This window comes from Eulemur rufifrons, unplaced genomic scaffold (genome assembly GCF_041146395.1).
Source record: "Eulemur rufifrons isolate Redbay unplaced genomic scaffold, OSU_ERuf_1 scaffold_107, whole genome shotgun sequence".
NCBI lineage: Eukaryota > Metazoa > Chordata > Mammalia > Primates > Lemuridae > Eulemur > Eulemur rufifrons.
Window position 1 is genome coordinate 447,517 of NW_027182889.1, and position 14,609 is coordinate 462,125.

General features: G+C 59.6%; 1 protein-coding gene across 1 annotated transcript; it reads left to right on the forward strand.

Annotated features, from left to right (window-relative positions):
* The first annotated feature begins 3,951 nt into the window (after positions 1-3,951).
* On the forward strand, positions 3,952-14,137 carry DBNDD1 (dysbindin domain containing 1). The gene is made up of 4 exons (XM_069464771.1): positions 3,952-3,982; positions 11,912-12,058; positions 12,397-12,537; positions 13,830-14,137. Exons 1-4 carry the CDS (start codon positions 3,952-3,954, stop codon positions 13,985-13,987), a joined length of 477 nt encoding a protein of 158 aa, XP_069320872.1. The 3' UTR covers positions 13,988-14,137.
* The last annotated feature ends 472 nt before the right edge of the window (positions 14,138-14,609 follow it).

Here is a 14,609-nt window from a genome sequence, read left to right on the forward strand (position 1 = left end):
ACTTTAGCATCTTCTTAAAAAGTGGTCCTGCAGCAGGTCGACTTTTCCCATATGTTTTGGGAGGAAGATGCCATAATCTAATCCCCCTAGAGGGCTGTGAAGGAAGACTCGGGTGGGCTCAGGTTTTCCTGCCCAGTTCAGGGAGGAAGATGCCCCAGGAGCTGGGCTTGGTCAGGCATCAGGCACCCACATAGTGGTGGGAATATGAGAGCCACAGTGATGAGCCCTCAAGGGGCTTCCTGTTTGCCCACCCAAGCCCTGATTGTTCTTGGAGAGGGGCAGCCAGTCGGGCCAGTTGGAAGGACCTCCCTGACTCAGGGTGCACGATTTATTTGTAGTAAGCCCCGAGGCCTTTGTGAGGTCTGGCCTCTCACTGTGCCAGACTTCATAGGCCTGGCAGGGGCTTCTCCTCCAAGGCTGGGTGGAGGGCGTCTCCCAGAGGAGGGCTGGCAGCCAACAGTGCAGCTGGATAGCACAGCAGGGTAATTTTTATTATTTAACACTTACTTCAGAGACCCAGTATGCTAGGTGCTTCATGCTGACTGGCCTTTTGCTTTAAAAGTCTGGCTGGCAGTCCTGAATTAAATAAACACGTCAACAATAATTACTTTCAGCAAAAACGGCAAAAATAGGAGGGTTAGCTCAGGATAGCCTACACAGGGTATTCATTTGTATGGCACAGCCTGGTCTGTCAGTGGGGACTGCAGAGATGGCCAGCTTAGGGCACCTTGGCTGCAGACTCCCTGGGCTCCGACAAGGGCCACTGGAACATGTTCTTTTCATGTTGAATTTTAGTTCTGATTTTTTTTTTTTTTTTTTTTTTGAGACAGAGTCTCACTCTGTTGCCCGGGCTAGAGTGAGTGCCGTGGCATCAGCTTAGCTCACAGCAACCTCAAACTCCTGGGCTCAAGCGATCCTCCTGCCTCAGCCTCCCGAGTAGCTTGGACTACAGGCATGTGCCACCATGCCCAGCTAATTTTTTCTATTTTTAGTTGTTTGGCTAATTTCTTTCTATTTTTAGTAGAGATGGGGTCTCGCTCTTGCTCAGGCTGGTCTCAAACTCCTGACCTTGAGCAATCCTCCCGTCTCGGCCTCCCAGAGTGCTAGGATTACAGGCGTGAGCCACCATGCCCGGCCAGTTCTGATAATTTTTAAAAAGCCTTTTATTCACCTGTGTGGCATAAGATACTTTCATTCAGCACCGAGCTTTGCAGCTCAGAAACCCAGATAAATGACATCTGAGTTTCCTGTAAAATCCCAGAGCAAATGTTAATACATACAAACCAACTGGCTATTCCGTCCAATGTTTGGGTCGTTCCCACTTAGTCTTCCAGTTAAGCGCCTCGGCCACTGCGACAACTTGCTACAGGCCTGGATGTTAGGGTAACAAGAGCGTTTAAAAGTTAACAACAATTTTTGTACATTTTAAAATAACAAAAAGAGTGGAATTGGAATGTTCCTAACACAAAGAAATGATAAATGCTCGAGGTGACAGATACCCCAATTACCCTGATTTGATGACAGTATGTCTCTGTCAAAACATCACATGTGCCCCATAAATGTTTACAACTATTATGTATCCATAACTGAAAATTCTAAAAAGGGTGATGTCTAAGAAGTCTGGACTTTCTTTTAGAGATAAATATTGAAGTATTTACAAATGAAATGATATAATATGTACGGGATTTGCCTCAAAAAGACCCAACAGGAGACAGGTGATTGAGGATAGAGAAGAAAGGAGATTGGCCAATGAGTTGGTAATTGCTGAACCAGAGTGATGGGCACATGTGGGTTGATTGTACCATTCTCTCTACTTTCACATGATTGAAAATGTTCTTAAAGAGAAGTGAAAGATAAATAGACACTGGCCCCTGGAATCAGACTGCCTGTCAATCACCACCTGGGCAACATTAGACAAGACCACTGTCTGTATCATTTATTCATTTCTGAAATGGGACTCATTATTACACAAAAATTACTGTTGCAGTTACTACGGCTACATAACAGGTAACCCTAAAAGGTAGCAGCTTAATACAATGGCAACATTTGTTTTGCTCATAAATCTGCAACTTGGCCCAGACTGTGGGGACAACTCACCTCAGCCCCACTCACCACCCTCCCCCGGACACACATCTCCGGGCTCGCTCACGCCTGGCAGTCGAGGCCGACTGTTGGCTGAGACCTTAGCAGAGTCTAGAACCATCTCAGGGCTCGCTCATGCCTGGCAGTCGAGGCCGGCTGTTGGCTGAGACCTCAGCGGGACCACCAGCCAGAGCACACCCAGGTGGCCTCTCACCGCACCTGCTTCCTCATGAGCCTAGTTGTGAGGCAGCCTAGTTCCAATGGGACCCTTTCCAGAGAGCTGAACCCCTCTTGTGATGCAGCCTCGGAAGTCACATGACATCTCTTCTGCCACACTCTATTGGCCGGAGGAGTCACAAGCCCCAACAATGTTTAAGCAGAAGCGGCACAGATGGGGAGAGTCTTGATGGGAATGGAAGGTTCTGGAAGACGTGGGATCAGAAATGCTGCTGTGGCGGCTTTGAGAAAACACAAACTGCCACCCCAGTGACTCCCAGTGGCCCAAGCCCACCCACCGTGGCCGCTGGCTTGCTGCCATCCCACCATCCACCCAGCTTCATCCCTGAGAGGTAAAAACACCTCTTGGGCGTCAGGGAGGCCAGTGGCTCAGCTTGTCCCAGTGGGGCATGAAAACATTCTAGAGGGTTTTAAACAGCAGTTTGTATTTTTGTTTGCTTTGTAAACTAAAGAAAGGTGGGAGCTGTTAGCCTGCCTCACTGACGAGACTTTCACGCTCAAATGCCCTGACACTGGAGTTGCGGGGAGAGTGAGGCCCGGGTGGGCAGCCAGGGCCTCGGTGGTGACTTTGATTGGCTGGAGCGACAGAGGGACCCACCTGTGAGCGGGAGCCTTTCCTGCACTCTGGGCCGAAGGAAGTCCACCCGTCAGTTCATGCGTCTTCCGCCAGCCTTCTCCATTCGCAGCTAGGAACAAACTCTTCTTCCCGGATGCTTTGCTTTGGTTTGTTTTGCTTTTGGGAAAAGCGCATGAGCTGGGAGTTGGACCTTCTGACTTCCAGCACCCGGATGGGCCACCTCGGGCAGGTTACCCGCCGCTCTGTGCTCAGCTGCTTCCCCCGAAAGTCAGGATACCTTCTTCGTAGGGTCACCGGGAGAAGCCCTGAGCCACAGCTCTGTGCGCAAAGGCCTCGGCACAGAGCCTGGCGCACCCCGGGGACCGCGCGCAGGCCTGGCGCCGCGTTCGCGTTCGGAGATGGAACTTCATTGCGCGCCCGGCCCTGCCTGCCTTTCCCAGGGCGTCCTCCCGGCCCGCCCCGCTCCCCAGAACTCCCACCCGCACCCTGCCCCCCTCCGGCCCCCCAACTACACGCCTCGCCCCCACCACCCTCAGTGTTGATTCGCAGCATTCGCCGCGCTCCGCCGCTCTGTGCTCACCGCCCGAGGGTGTCGATGCTGCACAGGCCGCGCCATCTGCCCCGCTCCCGCTCCTAAGGGGCACCTGCGCGTAGCTCGCACCCCCCAAACACCCGGCGGTGAGCGAACGGACGGAAGCCGCGCTGCTGCCGAATGAGTCCGCGGGAGCCCCCGACTCCCGGCCGGGGGTGGGGTCCGCGGCCGGCGGGGTCGGCGCTGGAGGGGGCTCCGCGGGGCCCGGGCCTGCAGGGGGCGCGCGCGGAGCGGGGCGGGGCCGCACCTGTCCTGCCGGCCGGGGACAGACGCGAGGGGGGCCGGGGCCCTGGAGCAGCTGCGCGCCCCGCCCCGCGGGCTCCTCCCCGCCGCCGCGGCCCCCAGGCTGCTGCCCCGATGCGCTGCGCCAGGAGCCCAGGCCGAGCCGCCGCCGCAGCTGTTGGGGCGCCCGGGCCGGGTGACGCCGCCGCTGCCCGTGCCCCTCTCAGACCCCGCCGGCCGCATGGAGCCCCCGGAGGGCGCTGGCCCGGGAGGTGAGTAGGGTCCCAGCCCCCGGGACCCCCAAGCTGCGCCTTCCCGGCGGCGAGCCGCAGCCCCTCCCCCCAGGCCCACCCATCGGCCGCGCCCGGGAGCTGCCGGCGGCTCCGAGAGCTGGGGGGCGGGGAGGGAGGCTGTCCGTCCGGCGGGGGACACCTCCCGGGAGCGGCCCCCGCGCGGGGCTGGGGGCGCACAGACCGAGTCTCCGCCCCCTTGTTCTCTGCGCTCCTGGTCCGGGAAGCCGTGCCTGGCGGGCTCCTTGGTGGGTGGCCCAGAGTTTCGTCCCAAACCCCCTCCCCGCCGAGCCAGCCGGGGATCCGGGGAGCGGGGCAAAGGCGAGCCGGGGCCGGAGTTGGGGGCCCCGGTCGCTGTGGTGTGGAGGCGACGCTGCGCGCTTGCTGGCGCGTCCGCTTTGTTCACCCCAGCGGCGACCGAGGCGGGGAGAGGGTCGGGAGGCAGAGACCCTACAAGGGGCCGGGCTGAGACAGGAGCTCGGTGGGGGCGTGGGGGATGTGCCGGGGCGCGGCCTGCCGGGGGCTCCGGAGGCTGCAGTGGCGGCTGGTCTGGGCGAGGCCCAGGAGCGCACACGTCTGGCCGGCGAGGAAGGTGTGCGGGGACTGACCTCTCCTCGAAGCCCCTCTCAGCTGCTGGGGAGGCCGAGATCCTACCGCGGGTCTCCCCCCTTGGAGTCTGGCTCCAGACTGGGGGTGGCTGGCAATGGCAGGAAACTCTCAGAACCACCCCCTTCCCTCTCGGAGCCCTTTCCAGAAGGGTTTTCTGGGTTCCATGGGCCTAGGAACTTGGATGTAAATTGCAGACGCCTCCGCCTGCCTGGCCAGGCCCACTACCTCCCGGGTTTGCTGGGGGGTCCCATCCCAGGGAGCCAGCAGGTGCCAGGGGTACAAACCAACCTGCTCCCCCCTAACTACACAGGGGCCTCCAGCCACACAGCGGCCTCCTCCAGAGCCCCGAGGGCCGTCCCCAGAGCTGTCTGTCTGGAAGCAGGGAGTCCACCTGCCCCCGTGTAGCCGTAGTCCAAGGTGGGGGATGATGTCCTGTGGGGGGCCCTTGTCACATCGCTCTAAGCACCGCCAGGGGCATCCAGGAACTAGCAGGTCTGGGTTTTCTGTTTTGTCGCTTGCGGGAGGGAATCAGAGCTTTCTTGCTGTTGACAGTCCCAGGACCCTGGGACTTCCCGGTGGACACAGGAAGCAGAACAGTTGCAGTGCAGGGCTCCAGAGCTCAGCGCTGGCTCCAGGCTGTGACTTGTGAGCCTTTAGATGTTGACAAAGCAGCTGGGCCCTCTGAGCCTCAGTTTCCACGCCTGTCAGTGGAGAGAGCCCCTGCCTTGCAGGGCTGTGGAAGCCCAGCGAGAAGACAGAGGTGAGGCATTTGGGAAGAGGAGATTCACATCTAGCCTCCTTTCCTTCGGGGAAAGGAAGAGGGACTGCCCGGCAGCTTGAAAGGCACCGAGAGCAGCTTCATTGTCAGAGTCCGTCCCTCGCTGGGGGCGTCACACGGCGACCTGGCTCCGTGCACAGATCCGTGTTCGCCTGGTCCCTGCTCTGGCGGGCACCACGCCTGCAGTGGGGACAGCGGGACAGGCGGAGCCCTGTCCTCGGAGGGCTCACACTCCTCCACACCCTTGGCCTGTCTCCTTGTCTGCAAAGTGGCTGGCGATCTCTACTCTGTGGGACCTCGTGAGGTCACATGTTGGGGACTGTGACTGTCATTGTCTTGAGTTCTCACGTACCTTTGAAAACTACCAAAGTCAAAAGAACATCATGATGAAGCCCCACGTGCCACAACCCAGCCCCCAGCCCCACTGCCTGCCCATCCAGACCGTCACCATCGACCCTTCAGTAGTAGTTTGAGGCAAATTTAGACGTATTTCATCCATAAATGTTTCTTAAATTATCGCTAAAAGATTTTTATAAAGCATAATTAAAATACTATTTTTGCCAGGCACGGTGGTGCACATAGTCCCAGCCACTTGGGAGGCTGAGGTGGGAGGATTGCTTGAGCCCAGGAGTTCAAGGCCAGCCTGGGCAGCATATTGAGACCCCATCTCTTAAAAAACATTATTTTTTTATTTTTTAGACATCTTCTTACTCTGTTGCCCATGCTAAAGTACAGCGGTGCCAACATACCTTACTGCAACCTCCAATTCCTGGACTCAAGTGATCCTCCTGCCTCAGCCTCCCAAGTAGCTAGACTATAAGTGTACCACCACACCCAGCTAATTTTTTTTTTTTTGTAGAGAGAGGTCTCACTATTGTCCAGGCTGGTCTCAAACTCCTGGCCTCAGGCGATCCTCTTGCCTCAGCCTCCCAAAGTGCTGGGATTACAGGTATTAGCCATCACACCCAGCCCCCCAAAACCATTGCACCTAAACAAATTAACAATAATTTCTCAATGTCAAAGTGTGCAGAACACGGAGGTGAGAAGTACGGGCAGTGGGTGAAGAGGGCCCTCCCTGAGCCCCACCTGGTGCTGCTGGAAGCCGGGGCTCTCGCCCACCTCAGTCTATTGAAGGCTCTGAATCAGGGACAGGGGTGCTGGGGAGATGGGGTACAGGGGCCCCCACCTCTGTGACCGTCTCTTCTCGTCTGCAACCCTTTTGGTTTTTATGACGCTCGCTCACTCGCTGCGTTCATCATCCATCCGTGCAGCGGCGTGTGCAGTCGCTCCTGGAGGCTCTGGGCAGGGCTCGGTGCACGGCAGGGAGCATGAGATTTGGGCCAAGTGTTCGAATCACGAACGTGCTGGAAAATAGGTCAGCAGCAGAGCACGAGGTGTCGGCAATCAGCCCCCAGGGAAGCCTCGGTGGGCAGGGCTGAGGCTGCCCCAGTGCCCACCCAGCAGTCAGGGCGGCAGCTCCTGCAGGGGGCTGGGCCCTCCGTTGACAGGGCTGTGCTGGACTGGGGACCAAGACACTGCTGTGACCCCACCCACGAGGTCCTTCCTGGGGCATCGGAAACCCCCGCTGACCTCTGCCCGCCCAGCTTATGGCCAGCCCGGCGGCCAGCACCCTGCCCGGGCCCCTGTCACTGCTGAGAAGAGCAGCCGCCTCACACAGGGGTGATGGCTGCTTCTTCCCACAGGCGCTTGTGCAGAGGGCTCAGACCTACTGTGGTTCCCGACGCAGCTACGTACACACTGGGGTTGTGGGCTCACTCACTCACCTACGTTTCTTGTGCACCTACTGCGTGCCAGGGCCGAGCACACGCCTTGGGAACGCAGCAACAACCCAGACTTCCCGTAGCCAGTCTCAGCCTGGGGCTGAGCCCCGTGTCCGGTGTGGCCAGGCACCCACACGTGTGAGTGTGTGTCCTGTCCCCTGGGCTTTGCCCATCAGCTCCAGCCACGGGTCAACCTTGTACCTTTGTTTCCATCGAGCATTGTTTTGTTGTTGCTGTTGTTTTGAGACAGGGTCTCACTCTCTCTCCCAGAGAATTGTTTTTGAGATGTAATTCACATGTAAAGTTCACCCTTTTAAAGCACGTAATTCTGTATTTTAGTATATTCACAGAGTTTTGCAGTCTTCACCACCAATTTTAGAATATTTTCATCCCCCCCAAGAAGAGCCTGTACCCATTCTCCACCCCACCCCCGCCACTGGCAATCACTATTCGCCTGTTCTGGACACTTCACATAATGGAGTCATAAAATGTGTGGCCTTTTGTGTCTGGCTCGCGCAGGCAACATAATGACGCCAAGGTTCATCCATGTTGTAGCCTCAGTCGGCGCTTCGTTCATTTTTATGGTTGAATAATATTCCTCTGTATGGCTAGACCACGCCTTGTTTATCCGTTGATCTACTGAGGGACATTTGCATTGTTTTCGCTTTTGACTACGTGAATCGTGCTGCTCTGAACATGCACGAACAGCTGAGCTTTGAACAACGCAGGGGTTAGGGTCCCCGACCCCGGCACAGCCACAAATCCAAGCAGAAAAACTTCTAACTCCCCCAAAACTTAACTGCCACTGTTGACGTTAAGCCTTACCGGTAACATAAACAGTCAACACATATTTTATATGTTATATATATATATGTTACATACTATATTCTTACAGTAAACTAAACTAGAAAAAATAGAACGTTAAGAAAATCATAAGGACGAAAAAACTATTCACTAAGTGGAAGTGGATTATCATAAGGCCTTCACCCCTGTCTCTGAGCAGTCAAAGGGGCAGGACGAGTGAGAGGGGCCGCTCTGCTGTCTCGGGCGTGGCCGGCGTGGGAGAGAATCCACGTGTCCGTGGCCTCGCGCAGTCCACACCTGTGTCGTCCCAGGGTCAACTGCACGAGTCTTCGTGTGTACGAATGTTTTCGTCTCTCCTGGGAATACACCTGGGAACACGACTGCTGGGTCGTGTGGTGACTCTAATTTAACCGCTGGAGGAAACACTGGCCTCTTCACAGTGGCTGCACAGTTCACCTGCCAAAAATCAACCTCGCCCCTCCTGGGGGCTGGTGCCTCGTCTGGCCCTGGCATTCCGCCTCAGTTGCCCGTCTTCCATCTCATTCTTCCGGCCAAAACTGTTCTTGACGGCAAAAGTTGCATCTTCTGTGTTTTCCTTCCTCACGGCAGGCCAGGGCATGAGGATTTTCAGAACAAAGACCAGCCCACTGCCAAAGGGAGATGGAAAAGAAACAAAGCTCGATGCCTGGGGGCTTCAAACGTTCACAGACCAAATTCCGTCAACTCCAGGATACCATCAGCTACAGATGCGCTGCTGTTTCAGGGATGTTAAAATGCAAAAAGATGTGCTTCCAAGAGCCCGCGTAGGTCTGTCCCGTGGGCTGTCTGTGGCGTCTGACCCGGGATCTATGACGAGGACTGCTGGCGTTCCCGGGCCCTGCCAGGTGTTCGCTGTGTGGCTGCGGTGCTGTCTGGGGCCGTCTCGGCACGAGTGGAGCAGGGCGGGGCAGCGCCTGCAGCCCTCTCTCCCGAGGACTGTCCTCGCTGCTCACCGCAGAAATGCAGGCAGATGCGCCCTGCTAGGTGGAAACCCGCGGCAGCTTCTCCCGCCTCACGCAGAGCAGAGCCAAAGTCCTGACCACACCCACGTGGCTGCACACACCCCAGCCACGCCCCAGCTCCCGCCCACCCTCACCCTGTTTGCAAGGCCCGCCTGGCTGGCCCTCGGCTGTCCCGCAGATGCGCAGCCTCGGGACCTTTGCGTGCGTCATGCTGGTGCAAGCCTCTCCCCCAGGTGTCACCCAGTGCCCCCTTGACTCCTGCTCCGGCTCTCCAACACGGGAGCTGGCCCCACTGCTCCCTGGCACTGCCGGGGCACGAACCATCTCTTTGGTCATGCCACGTCCCCAGGGCAGAGGGGTGTTCAGAAGTCTTGGTTGGATGAGTGTGAATGAAAGAAGGAGCCCCTTCCTCCTTGTCTAGACGAGGCGCCGCGGCGAGTGAGAGGGGGGCTGTGCGCAGAGACCCCGCCTCCATCCCGCCTTCTCAGAAACCCAGGGAACAGAAGCCCGCGAGGTGGGGGCTGCTTCTCCCCCTGCCGGCCCCTGTGCCAGGACCCCTGTCCCCAGCCCCATGCCGGGACCGGGAAGCGGCTGGCAGGGGGAAGCTGAGAGCTCCCACCTGGTCCGTGCTCAGCCCCTGGGACAGGTGCTGACCCAGCTGTGCCTCAGTTTCCTCATCTCTAAAGCACAAAACTCAAGAGTCTTCCCCGTGTAGCCGGGAGTAAGGGTCAGGGGAAGATGAAGTTAGTTGATAAACAGAATGCTGGACTGTGCCTGGCACAAAGTACCAGAAAAACACGCGCTGCCGTCGCCATTATCGACCCAGAGTCGCCGCCCAGGTGGGGGCTCGGGCTTTCTGCTCCCACCCCCCCAGCTCCCCTTGATTTCGGGGGGCTGTCGGGGGCGGGGCAGAGGTGGGGGTGAGGGGTGAGGGGACCCGTGCCGGGGCTGTAAGCCTGTGGCCTTTCCTCAGCTGGGAATCCTTCACGCTGAGCCTCCCTATGAGTGACTTATGCCCTCTGTACCTCAGTTTCCCCCCGCCTCTCGGGGCTCTGCGCCACCTGTGCCTTGGGGGGCTGCGCCTGTTCCGTCGGGGACCCAGCAGGTCTGAGGCCCCTGCTCCACCCCACCCCAGCCAGAGCACCTTCTGGAGCCCCCGCCGGGGCGGAGCCACAGCTGCCACAGCCATGGCCGCAGGCTGTGTGGGAACATTCTGGAACTGTGACCTGCACAGGCCGGTAGAACATGGCCCCGCCCCTCCCTGCGGAAAGGCTCAAGGGCCCGGCTGGGTCCCACTCACCCAATCAGGAGTCCAGATCACACCTCCTGTGCCCTCTGGGTGGCCGGGACACCGGCTGTAACTCGACCCTCCAAGTCTTCTCCGAAACCGTGTTCCAAGCGCCAGCGGAGAGGTGGCAATCGGACACCGTGTGCCTCCGGCCTGGCCAGCCCCCAGGCCTGCAGGGCCCACGCAGGGACACGCACTCGGCTGTCTCACACGGAGGCAGGCTGTCCCCTGCGTGGCATGAGGACACGGCATGTCCCCACTCGGCTGCCAGGTCCCCCGCTCACAGCCACGCTGCCCGGCTCTCCTGCCGCTGGAGACGGGGCGCCGGGGAGGGGGGGCCTCCCAGGTCTGCACAGGTTCTGTCACCAGGAGCCCCGGGCGCAGGCTCCACAGTCCTGGGTCAACTTCCTGGTCCTCTTCAGCTCAGCTGGGGAGGAGAGAAGGTGCCCGGGGACGCTGCGGGTTGTTACAAAAGGTGTTAGTTCACCGCTTTTTTCATGGCTGAGTAATACTCCATGGTATACATACACCACATCTTATTAATCCACTCACATATCTGTGGGCACTTGGGTTGTTTCCACTTCTTTGCGATCGTGAATTGTGCTGCTATAAACATTCAAGTGCAGATGTCTTTTTTATAAAATGTCTTTTTTCCTTTGAGTAAATGCCCAATGGTGGGATTGGTGGATCCAATGGTAGGTCTAGTTAGTTCTTTGAGGTGTCTCCATACTGCTTTCCGTAGAGGTTGTACCAGTTTGCAGTCCCACCAACAACGTGTGTGTTCCCTTCTTGCCGCATCCATGCCAGCATCTGTTGTTCTCAGACTTTTTGATAGAAGCCAGAGACTGTATTATTTTGAACTCAAGTACGGCGACATCGGTTTTTAAAAAGAAAAACTGGCCAGGCACAGTGGCTGACACCTGTAATCCCAGCACTTTGGGAGGCCGTGGCAGGGGGATCACTGGAGGCCAGGAGTTCAAGACCAGCTTGGGCAACATAGTGAGACCCCATCTCTACAAAAAATTGAAAAACTACCCAGGTGTGGTGGCGCATGCCTGTAGTCCCAGCTACTTGGGAGGCTGAGGTGGGAGGATCACTTGAGCCCAGGAGTTGGAGGCTGCAGTGAGCTGTGATTTCACCACTGCACTCCAGCCTGGGCCACAGAGAGAGACCCTGACTCTTAAAAAAATAATCGTTAAGTAAATAAATAAAAAGAAAACTCAGACAGGACAGACGGACTGTTCTGGATTAAAGGGAACCAGAGACTCTGGCCACAGAAATCCACAAGTGACTCTTCACGGGATGCTGGGCTGGGACAAAACTGGAGGCCAGCAGCAGTTTGGAAACACAGGGGCTCTGAGCTAACCTGCAGGGACCCCGTGGAACTCCCCACAGCAAGGCCTGCCTGGCGCTCCCTCTGTTGGCGCCCAGGTACCCAGAGTGACCTGGATGTCAGAGGGACGTGGCAGGGCCCAAGGGGAAGGGGCGGCCACCGTCTGGCCACCCCTAGGCACTCCCCGGCCATTGCCCAGAGACTCAGAGGAGGACCTGCTGTGCCCAGTCCTCAGGCCCTCCCTGGACCCTGGGTGCTGGTGCTTATTGGGGGCCCCCTGTGGGCCTCAAGGTAACACCCTGTGTCTCTGGTCGCAGAGATCGTTAAGGAGGTTGAGGTCCTGCCGGCGGCCCTGGGTGTCCCAGCCCATGGGCCGGGGGACGGCTGCCACTCGCCCGTGGTGGAAGAGGAGGTGGGCATCCCGATACCAGCGCCGGGGCTCCTGCAGGTCACTGAGAGGAGGCGTGAGTATCGCTGACCAGCCCAGCACACTGTGGGGGGCCCTGAGCCTCCCGGGAAGGAGGCAGCGGTGCACCTCCTGTCCAAACACTCCCCGGGGTGTGGCGGCTCAGAGACAGCCTGGGAATCCAGGTCGGTCCAGTGCTGAGCGCTCGCTCGTGAAGCTGTGGCTGTCTGGCCTCGGTGACCTGTCTGGGGAACAGGACCTTCAGCGAGCTTTCTAAGGTGTGCACGACAGACGCCCTGGGCCAGGCTGCCTTTACAGAAAGCTGGGGGTCATCTGGGAGCCCTGTGGGAGGATCCAGCACAGACTGGGGGGTGACTGTCCCCCCTCCGCCCCCAGAGCCCCTGAGCAGCGTCTCCTCTCTGGAGGTCCACTTCGACCTCCTGGACCTCACCGAGCTGACCGACATGTCCGACCAGGAGCTGGCCGAGGTCTTCGCCGACTCGGACGACGAGAACCTCACCAGCGAGTCCCCAGCAGGTGAGGCGGCATCGGGCCTGTGGGAGGTGGGTGGGTGGTGGGCTGAGGCCCTGCGGGAGTCCTGGGGTCTCAGGTGAGTCTCAGGGAGTGTCCGGCGCCCCCACCTCATTCCCTGCTTCTCAGGAGTCCCCCCCACTGCAGCTGCTGCCCCTGGACGTCACCGCTCCAGTGAGCAGCTAAAGCCCCAAGCCACCGTCCGTCCTAAGTAGAATCTGCTACAGATTCTACAGAATTTTAGCCTAAGTGAGACCAAGCGCAAGGCAGGGCTGGGGTTTCACCAGCCCGGGCCCCTCCCCAGCTCACTGACTCAGTTTCCCCAATTCCCCCGGAAGCACTGCCACTGGCCTGAGGGCTGGCGCCAGCACCCTTCCCTCCCCCTCAGCTCACAGCCCACCCGAGCAGGGCCCCACGGCGTGGCCACCTTCGTGTCCCCGTCCCAAGCCCTGTGATCAGAGTACAGGACTCACCTCTACTGGGGACACAAGTGTGTCTTTTAGTCTCTTCTGACAGTGAGTAGGAAAGGACGCCAGTGTGACCTGTGTGACCTTCTGTCTCTGGAGGAGGGCACAGGAGCCCAGGCCTCCCCCGACCAGGCAGCTGGGCCTGGGCTCTGCTTCCCCGTCCCTGGCCACCCGGGACCTCACTGAAGGAGCCAGCCCAGCACGGATCCTGCCAGCTGCCCCATGGTCCCGTGGTCCCGTGGTCCCGTGGTCCCTGGCTGGGGCAGTGGAATGGGGCCCAGCCTCACCTCAAGGGCAGTCTGCCCCCAGCTCACCTCCAGGACAAGCCCACCGGCTCCTCGGCCTCCCCACACCCTCCCACAGGCCCGCAGGTGTGAGCCCAGCCAGGCCGGCCTGGGCTGCTGCGGCTGGGGAGGTGGGGGGGGCTCAGGCCTCGACACACCTGAACCCCAGCCCGTGGGGCTGCAAGCTGGGGCAAGACAAGACCCACGGCGGGCAGAGGCTCGGCGAGGCCTGGGGGGCCCTCAGGTGCGCCCGGCCGCTCCAAGCTGTGGGGGCTCTGGGGAGGCCCCCCCACCGAGTGACCGAGCAGCAGCCAGAGCCAGGTTGTCACGGGGAGGGGGAGGCCCCGCTCAGGCTGCACCCAGACCACAGTGTCCACGTCCCTGGTGGTGCCAGGAACCCCAGTGTGCGGTGGGGGACCTGGGGTGAGGGGCAGCAAAGGCAACGCGGGGCCCAGGGCAGGGCCTCAGCAGGCGGGACCCAGGCGGCTGCCACGCACCCACCCAGGCCTCTCGGCCGTGCTGATTTCACTTCCCGGGTTCCCGCCAGGGCTGCACCCGCTCCCGCGGGCCGGCTGCCTTCGCTCCCCCTCCTGGACGCGGACAAGAGCCGAGCAGAACCGCGAGAAGCAGCCCCTTGGCGACCCTGAGCGGCAGGCCGCAATCCTGGACACGTTTCTCACGGTGGAGAGGCCCCAGGAGGACTAGGCCGACCCCATCCGCCTGGGGGCGCCGCAGCCCCCTCCACGATGACAAATCGGGGTGGTCCTGGCCCTGTACACAGACGTTGCCCTCTGCACAAGGCTCCAGCCACCACCTCCTGACGCAGCAGGCCAGGGCCAGGGGCGCCGCCGGAGGAGGTTCCCGTCAGCCCCCGGGCCCAGTGTCTGCTGGGCGCAGGCCTCAGCCCCGCTCAGAGACCAGCTGGCTCTCCTGGGGGACAGCGGGGCCCCTGGTGCCTCTGGGAGCCGCAGCACAAGCACAGCCCAGTGGCCTTACGTCCAGCTCGTTCCTGGACCCTGGATCAGGACGACAACACCGTCAAGTCACTGCTTGGTGATGAGACTGTCGGTGGAGGGCGCAATGGTGGCCTCAGGGTGGGGGACCTGAGCCTGTGGGAACTGTGCCAAGAACCCCCCGGGGGTCCCCAAGCTCAGCACGAGACGCAGGTTTGGTAGCAGCTAACGGGACACAATGCTGTCCAGCCGAGCACGTGGGCTGGGGTCAGCCCCAGAAGTTTCCACCTTGATCTCACCCCTGCTCCCTTCGTCTGCCCCACGGAGGCCCCGCCAGCCCCAGGGCCCCTCCCCCGGCTCCCCGCTGAGACCTG